Source organism: Trachymyrmex septentrionalis, unplaced genomic scaffold, assembly GCF_001594115.1.
Source record: "Trachymyrmex septentrionalis isolate Tsep2-gDNA-1 unplaced genomic scaffold, Tsep1.0 scaffold13, whole genome shotgun sequence".
Classification (NCBI taxonomy): domain Eukaryota; kingdom Metazoa; phylum Arthropoda; class Insecta; order Hymenoptera; family Formicidae; genus Trachymyrmex; species Trachymyrmex septentrionalis.
Window position 1 is genome coordinate 4251363 of NW_017304438.1, and position 10656 is coordinate 4262018.

General features: G+C 31.2%; 1 protein-coding gene across 5 annotated transcripts in view; it reads right to left on the reverse strand.

The window, feature by feature from the left end:
• The window catches only part of LOC108756882 (hemicentin-1), a 175052-nt gene that overhangs the window by 25150 nt on the left and 139246 nt on the right, over nucleotides 1-10656 (reverse strand). For 4 of the 5 annotated variants that reach the window (XM_018501028.1, XM_018501025.1, XM_018501029.1 and 1 more), the window contains exons 7-16: nucleotides 9464-9614; nucleotides 6890-7001; nucleotides 6472-6650; nucleotides 5759-6103; nucleotides 5019-5285; nucleotides 4244-4600; nucleotides 3582-3842; nucleotides 2991-3248; nucleotides 2380-2397; nucleotides 1659-1799 (exon numbers count right to left, since the gene is read on the reverse strand). In XM_018501028.1, the coding sequence (XP_018356530.1) occupies nucleotides 1659-1799; nucleotides 2380-2397; nucleotides 2991-3248; nucleotides 3582-3842; nucleotides 4244-4600; nucleotides 5019-5285; nucleotides 5759-6103; nucleotides 6472-6650; nucleotides 6890-7001; nucleotides 9464-9614 (2089 nt within the window). The remainder of the gene's footprint in view (nucleotides 1-1658; nucleotides 1800-2379; nucleotides 2398-2990; nucleotides 3249-3581; nucleotides 3843-4243; nucleotides 4601-5018; nucleotides 5286-5758; nucleotides 6104-6471; nucleotides 6651-6889; nucleotides 7002-9463; nucleotides 9615-10656) is intronic. The other variant, XM_018501027.1, reaches the window with a different exon arrangement.

Here is a 10656-nt window from a genome sequence, read left to right on the forward strand (position 1 = left end):
CTGGAAAAAAAAAATAATAAAAATGTCAGTTAGAGGCGCAGGACAGGCGCCAAGACATTTTCCTAACAGGCAACAAGTTGTGGACAATTCTCACGAATTTCAGATATTCTATCACGCTCAATCATTGCTCACAATTTTTAGATAACCTCCTCTTCCTCTGGCTAGCAGACTCTCCTTCCACAACCTCGTAATTGTCCACGTAGAGGAATGTCCATTTTCTTTTACTACAACTTTAGTACTCCTACAAAATATCTCCGTCTTCTCATCTTTTAATGTAGACTTAAAACATTAAACTATCTAGTTATATTTTCTCCGTATTATTATAAAATCAATATCAAAAATTCTCTACAGATTCTTGTTTAATCTATTTCGATCTTGTACATTCATTTTATTCATACGGCACTGGGCCTTTATATTCAATATGTCTACGAATTATTTTTTTATGAATTTTACGAATTAACATTAACATACTGCAATACCATATTATAATTTATGACATTGTAACTTTTTTGTTTTAAATTATATTTATAACAAAAAGAAATTATTAAAAACAAATTAATATTGATCAACATTATAGCAGCGAAGCATATGTTTTTTCTTAATTGTTCATATTTATCTCCATCTAAATGGAAATTTTATGTTTAACTACTTTATACAGAAATATCAAATAGTGTGAGCATGCTTTTATTCTACTTAGCATAAATTATATAAGATAATATAATATTGTATACAATGTGTAATATATCTACATCTGTTTGAACGCACTGGGTTAACAAAACTCTATCAATAAATAAAATGCTTTTCAGAATAATACAATCGTTCTCTAAATATATAAATATTATATTAATAAATCAATTTAATGTTTTGCAACACGTGATTAAAGTAATTTTGATATACTTACGATTACGTGTGATTCAAGCCGTTATTTGTAACTATTAAGAAGCTTTATATATAAAATTGAATTAAATTCTCAAAGAAAGTATAAAGTGTAAATGCAAGTAATTAGTTAATAACTTTAAAACTCAAAAGAATAATTGGTGTGTTAACTACATGTGAAAATACTTTTTACATTAACAAAGATAATGCGAAATATACTAGAATGTGAACATAGAGATTATACCACAACACGTTTCACTGGCAGGAATAAAAAAATATCGTGAGGATATATGGAAAAAATATCATCATTGTTTAAATATAACATTACTTTTCCAATTGTAATAATTTAAAATGACGAATATTTTAAGATATATTGAAATATTCACGTTTAGTTTTGGGCCATTTTAGATACATGTATATACAGATGTAAAATACGTAATGTGTATTAATCATATAGACCATCATAATATAATTATGATTAATATTTATAGGCTGCCAAATTGGATTTCTTCGAATTTCTTTAAAGCCTTATCAAAAATATATTTCAGATATAAATATAATGCAGATTCAGATCTTGCTTGGAATATTTTAAAGTAATAAATTATGTCATGTGACAAAATTGAGAGATTGTACTATTTTGACACAATTAGCAAAATAATTATATAAGTTATATTGATTCATTACGAAATATTCAAAGAAATTCCATTTTACCTCCGTCATGTAAATCGCTGCGATAAGCGAATAATTGCAGATATAAAGATCATATATTAGAGATAACTTACATTTCAATTGACTGCGTTTTCGTCGACACACGATATAAATGGCCACGCAGATCAGTATTAGGACTAGTATCATGACCACTGTCATTACGATAATAATCAGTAGCAGATTACCGTCCAACCGATACCACCAAGGTATATGTCCTGTAACAGGATAGGTTGTAACATATAATAATTGATTTTATCATATGTAAAGAAGATGTATAAGGATTGTGATGCATGAACGACAACTTCATTCTACTAAAATACAAAAATATTAAAAATAATAAAAATAAAAAAAAACGAAAAGTAAATTAATTTATTTGTATAATAACTTTTATATGATCAAGTATTTGCAGCACGTATAAAACCGTAGAAAAAAATGTTTGAAATTTTGTACTGAAATAGAGGATAGTATAAACAAGCTAAATAATTGAAAAGGACATCTATTGTATTTTATATTCATATAAATAGTCTATAGAAAAATTTGTTGCTCGCGTTATGACAGAACACAAAATTTAAAGCATTTTTATTTTAATTTATTCTTTTGCATATAATACCCTTGTGTGTATCGCAATATATTTTATATTACGTTTAAAACAACAATCAAATGTTTTATTTAAAAGGAGGAAAATGTATATTCTTGTAATATATATTGGATAATAGTTACATACACATAAATGGTAATTATATGCAAAATATATATTATTCGTAAAATTTGAAGTGATGTAGGCGTTAAACTTACGTTTAACTCCATGGTGGGCTGTAAAGTGACAAACTCTACTAAATATATTTGTGATTGACAGATTAAAAGTTATCATTCTCATTATAAGTTAAACGATTACATAGATAATTATGAAAATGTGCTAACAATCTATGTTTCAAAAATATTAAATAATTATTGTTTATAATAAAAAAACATTAACATTACGAAATAGTTGCAGTTATAAGATATGAAATTTATATCAATTTATATTAATTGTCGATATTAAAAAATTGACATTTTATTCATGTTATTAATAGACGTTTGATTTTATCATATATGCGCGTAAAAAAACTATTTAGTGGGAAACTTTATTTCTTTTTTTGTCTCACAACAACTTCCCAATATAACGTAAACTTATAAACTGTATGCACAGTCATTACAAAAAATTTTTTCTATCACTGATATTTTGTTCATGTTTTTTGCATCACATATTTTTTGCATTTCCCTATAAAGAATATATAGAAAAATAATTTCGGAATGCAATAATATTTTCAAATAATCCCAGCTGAAACGTTTCGAAAAGTATTGCTGCTATTTTTGTAAATATAACACTATATCAGCGAATCAATGAAAAGTTCATTGTACCAAACCTGGTATATCGCGTTCACACGCTACGGAATGGCCGATTGTGTTGTTTGCCACGCACACATACGTCCGGAAGTTAGTGACTGAGGTATCGAGCAGCATGTAACTTTTTCCGTTTCGTATTTGTGCGACCTGCTCCAGTGAATCGTTTTCGTTCTTCAATGACCAAGTGAAATCCGTCTCTTTCGGATTGGCGATGGCTGAGCAAACGACATAATCCTGGCCCTCAAATCGTTCTTTTTCTATATGACATTCTGGTTTAACTGTATGAAAAATATGACATCGCTGTTAGACGCCAAAAGCATGTAGAAAAATTACTTTTTAAGAATTTCTTTTATTAACAATGATATTTTAAGAAGAACGAGTGTAAAAATATTAAATTTTACATCAAAATAAAAGATACAAGTCGAGACGTAAAAATAAAATTTGGAAGAAATATTTAATTCTCTCTTTGTATTTAAAACTGAACAGCAAAAAACAATTGCAAGATTAATTTCATGTTATCCATACATATGTCTTTTTATAACTTAACAAATATGGAAATTTGAAGTTTTTTGATTATTTATTTAAAAGTTTAAAGACGTAATGGAACATACATTGCACATTCATGATAAATGAGATATTCAAGGAGCCGTGACGATTCCATGCTTCGCAATAATAAGTGCCACTACTGCGCCGTGGTATTGGCATTTTCAAGTCAAACACGTGACCTTCCATAATGATATCAGTGGATCCTTCGCGGAACCACCGGAAGTTTGGTTTTGGTCGTGCTTTCGCGTTGCACTCAACGGTTTCCGGTACCGTATCCACTATCACATTGATTATCTTCTTCGATATTGTAATATCCTCTGGGGGAACTTGAATAAAAAATCAATTTTAGTCATTTATATCAATACAAAAAATATAAAAGTCTATGCAGCAAATTTAAATTAAAAATAAACTCTTATTTAAGATTCATTTTGTTCTCTTAATTTTAAAATGTTTTTACGAGTATATACTTGAAAAACAATTTTACAGAGATTTTTGTACATATTTTACAATAAGTATTGTATGTTAAAAATTCAATGATGTTAAGATGCCTTATATATTTGTTTAACATTAAGTTCAACATCAACAGGAAATTCTCTTTTGTATAGTATGTGGAACATAAAAGTTTGTTCTTTCCACAATCTCGCTAAATAAATGGACCGTTATAAAATGGAATGTAAGCAAGTAGAGATATCACCGCGCCAAAAAGAAAGATTCGAATGGAACGTACACTCGACATGAAAGTGGGTAAAACTCTCCACGCCCGGACCGATTCCGTTGCTGCTGCTCTTGCAGGTAAATTTGACGTTATCCTCAGCACGGTCGAGCTGACCGTTCGGCCAGACCGTCAGATTCCATATAAGAGTCGATTGGATGCTCTCGAAGTCGTCGGTCCTTGGGTCAGGCGGATGATAAACGTTCGACACGTAGTATCGATTCGTTTTCGTGAAGTTCATGGGAATGTCATCTCTCAGCCAAGAAATAGTGCAGATCGGAGCGCATTCGATCCAACACATGATGCTCACGTTAGGCGCGTTATAGACGTAGCCGCGATACGAATGGAGTTTCTTAATGAACGTCGGGGCCACTAATGAGAAGCGATAACTCTCGGTTAAGCATAATAGGATTTGCCACTCAATAATTATGAGAAATGTCAGACAATCTATTATATCGCTAACAGGAATAGAAGAGATCAGTTTAATAAAAAATCTTAACATTACGTCACAGATTTATCGTAATAGACATATGTTATAATATATGTAGGTTACGTTAGATAACATTCAAAAGAAATTAAGAGATAAAAATTTAACTTATGATGTGTCTAAAATTATCATCTAGATTTTCTCTTAGAATTTCTAAATTTAATTTCGATCAAAATATACGCTTCAAATGTATAACAAGCAAAGTGAATTGAATTATTTCGTTGGGACGGATTCGAAAATGTCGCTATGAAACCCACAGTAATTGCTGGATAAAGTTTTAAGCGCATTGACATATGTACTCACCAGATACGTCGATAAACGTTGTGGCTGGTTCTCCATCACCAGCTTCGTTGTAAGCCAGACATGTGAAATTCGCCTCGGTTTCCAAATTAACTGACTCGATGAAGAGTGTGGCTTCGTTCTCGTCTGGAAGTCGGTGCCAACCGCGCAGCCACTTGAAGCCTAACACTCTCGGTCGGCCGGGATCCAAAACAAAGCAAGTGATGGATAATGCTTGTTTCTTCACCACTTGCCGAGGTTCGTACGTTATCGACGCCGGGCCGGGCTTATCTGCGGAAATGTTTCAGGGTATGAAGAAAGGAGAAAAAGAGAGTAAGAGAGAGAGAGAGAGACGGGGGGGAGGGGGGACAAACTAGTATCCCATGCTAAATATAATCCGATTAAATAAGATATTGTAATATAAACGATACTGGTCGCGTACGGTCGCGTACATATGTAAGATAAAGTCCGCAATCGATAATTATTGCTGCAGTAATTAATGTTAAACACAAATGACCGTTTTTACAATGCATTATTTGATAATATTCCAGAAGCTCAGGATCATTAATTATTTATAACATCATTCCTTTAAATTGCTATTAACAAATATTGTAAAATCAAAATTTTTAATATAATTTCTATTTGTCATTGAAAACATAAAAAATTCGGAACACGTATTATAGTTGGAAATATAATAGGCATCACCAATTTCTGTGCTATCACCGCGTAACACGAATGAGTGACAGATGACAAAGAGGACTTACAATAAACTATGACAGACGTGCTCGGGGAGTTCGGTCCCCAACCAGCATCGTTTTTCCCCTCGCAGGAATAGTTGCCGTGGAAGGTGCGGCCGACAGATTCCAGCAGCAATTTGCTGGGGTCGATGTCACAGAATGCCAATGATTCCTCGGAGCTCGTTGTCATGGCAGTGCTATTCCTCGAGCAATCCGGAAGTTCTTTCAATAGGTCTCCGTCCAAATACCAACGGACGGCTGTCAGTATCGCCGGATTACCGGCGTCGACCTCGCACGTTAGCGAAACATTCTGACGATCCGCCTCGTTCACAGGTGTTTCCGGATCCATTATCACTTCCACCACCGGCTTATCTATGTAATAAAACACGATATATACATCCGTGCCGTATAAATCTCGCGCGAATTCAAAAGTACGTCGGGTGCCGAGTTCTCTCCAACTTTATTCCCAATGTAATCGCATAGCTTTCAATGAAGCTGTCGTTTTCTAATAAAAAGATTAACTGCGCTTCACGAAAAATTATTGCAGCGAGAAATAAGAAGATAAGATTTTGCCAAAAGTACAATGGGATTCTGTTGGATTTAGATTTATTACTAACGGGAGATTTATAATCCATGTTTGTGAACACGAAATTGTAAAGATTTTAGATTTTATCGACTGCTTTTTGTCACATTAAGCAATTGACTTTTGTTATCTGTCTTGTATAAAAGACGATACGTACAAAAGACTGAAACCTGTACGGTAGCCTCGGAAACGGTTGGACCGGCGTTGTTTTCCAGGATGCATTTGTAAGAACCCATGTCGCTAGGAGTCGCGTTTTTCACTGTGAGTGCTGTTTGTTCCGTGATTCCACCATCGTAATGTTCTTCGTTTAACACTAATTCATCGTCGTCTCGTATCCTATATCACCCGATTTAGAGAGAGAAATAAAACGAGGAAATAGCACTAACTTTATTTTCTAAGATGTAAAAGCAACGAAAATATCTTTAATTCTATTGTATGAATAAAATAAAAATGTCTTGAGCTCTGCTGCTAATTTATCTAACAGAACCAGCCTTTATTTCCCACAGGAAAATGATCGTTATCCTAAAGGATTCATTCAACCTAGTATGTATCTTTACGTGGTAATGGCCACTTACCACGTCACCTTTAGTAGCGTAGCCGGATTTGCCTCATAATCGCAAAATATTAAAAAGTCGTCTGTCTCGTTAACGGTTATGTTGTTTGGTTTCATTTTAATTATTGGCGGATCTAAAGCATAAAACAATCAATGTTACAAACAATAAAAATCAATGTGCAACATTTAGACATGTAGTCGCAAAGATAGAACATATATCAGTGAAAATTCTAGTAAAAGAAGGAGAATAATAATCGCAAAATTAAAATTGTTTAATTAAAAACAGATAATTCTTATCTTTTTTAAATGCTAATAAATTTGATAAAATTCTTTTATATCAGCGTATATTAATTTTTCTTGATATTTGTCAAGTTAACGTTGAAGATAAAATGTTTTACAAAAAGATTGAAATAATATATTTCGTTATTATATAATTAGTAGAAGAATAGATTCAAAATGACATATTAATTTTTCTTGAAATCTTATCTTATTTTAAGATTCATGTGCTTTTAATGTATTCGCTTTTTTGCGAAATAAAAATTTTTCTTCTTTCTTCGATGTCTGAAACCGTAAAGATTTTTCTATCTTCACGATTGCCTTTTGTTCCAAGATGGATAGCGCTAAACTTAAATTGAATATAAAATTTAGATCAGCTCGGGTCACAATATTATGCACTTAACAGGTTCTAGAAAATACGGAGAGGATATAAAACAAAATTCTCGTAAATACGTAGACGCGAGAGTTGCTGTCACGATGCAAGCCGGAGAGTTGGAAACGTGCCAAACTTGATGTCTGGAGTTTCTCGTTTCCAATCCATGGCTAGTCCCCGTTCTGGCAACAAAACGAAAGTTTCTCCGCCATTCCACACTGTAACTGGAAACATCAGGGAGATGCACAACTGCCCATCTCTTTTTGTCTGTTTCCGTGCTCACGTAATCAAGACATCACGCTCTTAAAAAAATTGTAACTCCACTGCTGATGATTTTAGAGTTAAACGAGTCATAAATCTATAATAATTGACATTCTTAAAAAAAGATAATCTATAATGAAATGCGAAAAAGCATTAAAAAAAAGCTTAAAAAAAGATAATCTATAATGAAATGCAGAAAGAAGAAAAATTTGTTGATTAGTTGTGTATGATGTAAAATAATTAATTTAATTTTTTAAATTGTGATTAAATAATCTTTTTTACAATTGTGAATATATTTTCATTTTCAAGTATGTAGTATCAGTAGAAAGCTTTCACATTTTTTAATGTTTGGACAACACGGAAATGAAATTACATTTGCGAAAACAACATTATTCCATCAGAAGAAAATATTGTGAAAGCATCTACAGGTATATAAGGAAAAGTTGTCCTGCTATAGCGTATCGCCGTTGATCTACCGAAGCATGCGACTGAAAAATCGTATAAACATTGTGCGACTTGTGCGAGTCAATCTTTCAAAAAGGGCAAGATACGAGTAAATGTTTATTAGATGCTCAAACGAAGATATACTGGAACGAGAGTCTTTAACTTTCATCATTTCAAAATTTTCAATCGTTTCTTCTGAACATATTTGCTTTGATTTCTGCAGCGTAAATTGAAAAGTCTGCAAGATTTTCAATTCTATTTTTATTCCTTTTTAAAAATTATTAAGTTTATTCTCCTATTCCGATCTATTTTAAAGTTGTCATTTTTAAGTATAGAAGCATAAATGGCTAGAAATCTTTTTCAATTAACAGGAATAATGACAGGAATAATCCAATCTTACTATCATAATGTTTTAATTAAAACGTAGAATAAGGTTATTTAAAATCTCAATCTCAGCTTTTCCTCATCGCGATCCTATGTAAATTTTTACATGTCACGTTTAATTGTAGAATAAGGAACGAGTTTTTGAATTCGATAGCAAGTCAAGATTCTACTGATTGCTGGCATTTCCAAGTTACGTCAATTTGCATAGCATTATGCTGATGAATAACGAACGAGTATGTGTAGAGTTATTTATTTAAAGGATTTGGTTCATAAGGACTATAAGTGTATGCAAATGTTAATAACCGCTCTTGTAACTCACAGTTTCTCGTAGATGCAGAATATGCTCGCTGTGGTACAGAAATGTGTGAATTTTGAGTTACAACGCAATCTTGTTGCTATTTTAACGCTATTAACCGTAATTATAACTATTAAAAATGACGGATTTATATCGCTCTTGTTATTATTCTTATTATTTATAAAATAAATAGAATCAGTTATTATTTGATCCAACTTGCTTGTGAGATTATTGAATGTTTGCTTAGATAAAATTGAATTTTATCTTTTCTGAATCAATCCAATCCCATTCGATTCGATATGACAATTTTAATTTTAATCTCTTTGCGATTATTTGTTTAAAAAGATATATACGTATAAATAATTATAATTATACATATATATATACTTTTTCTTAAAAAATATTAAAATCTGAAGATACTTGAGATAAATGAATAAAAGAATATATAATTTAAAAAAATTAAAATCAAACTTATTATACCAATAAAGAGCCACAAAATATATTGCAAAAGAATGGCTGGTCAATAATCATTAACTCATCTCAACTTATTGTAGTATACTTACATAACACTTCGATCGTTGTTGCTTCCTTCATTGGTTTTAGATCTTCGGTACGAGTAACCGAATTTTCGGCATAACACTTAAACGTCTTGCCGTTGTCGTATACCGATGCTGTAAACGCGAGATAACTTATTGTCTCGAACGTACTGTCCTCCTATAAACAAAGAAATTTAAAGTAATTAATGGAAAAATATTTAAATTTAAATATTTATATCGCTAAATTTGTTGATTAATCAAATGCTTAAACAATATTTTATTTATAAAAATGAGCGTATATTATTTGCGTGATTCTACAATATTATTTTCTTATTATTCTCTTTTTTGATATAACTTAAATCATCATTTATAAATTGTTATATTTTAAAATAATAAAAATGACATATATGCAATAAAAAATATAGATAATAAAAAACGCGATTATGTAGAGATTAATTTAAAAAAATTTAATTCTTTAAATTGAAAAAAATAGCAAAATGCAAAAAATAGAAGCGATTCAATTAGCGTTTATCTGTTTTGATAGATTTTAATTAACTTACATCGTATATATTGAAAATATTCACGTTATCATATTTCTATGATATGTTTTAATCGCTGCCGAACATTCCTGATTCATCAAAAAATGGATTTCTGTATCAATTTCCAGTTGGCGAAAAATAAAAGTAACGCAATACTGTAAGCGTCCATTTGAAGCTCCGCGTAACTTTAATAATTCTGTAATTACACAGCGTAATTGAAAAAGCACTAACAAGTTGATATTTGTAATGAAAATGTATATCTTGTTATATATTCGCGGTAAAGGTAATCAATTCTTTCTTTCGAGTAATTGTATGGTTTATCAGTATTACGTAAATATATTTTGATTTAAAACATCACATAGAACAATAAAAGCTAAATTTATATTCACTCAATAGCAATTATTTTAATTTAAAATAATTTTAATATCTCGATCTATATAGCAGTAAAAAGAAACTTTATATTAATAAAAATTAATATATTATTTATTATATAATTATTCCGATAATAATTCTCTCTAAACTGAACATTTTATATGTTACATCAATCTGCTCATGGAATATTGTGGCTACGCGTTAATTTCACGTACATTACAGTCCCAATGCCGGTCAACCGCAAGTGTCGGCAGTTACTGCAGGTTTTGGTGATGCGTTAACCGCAGCTTTGGACGTAATGGCCTTTGC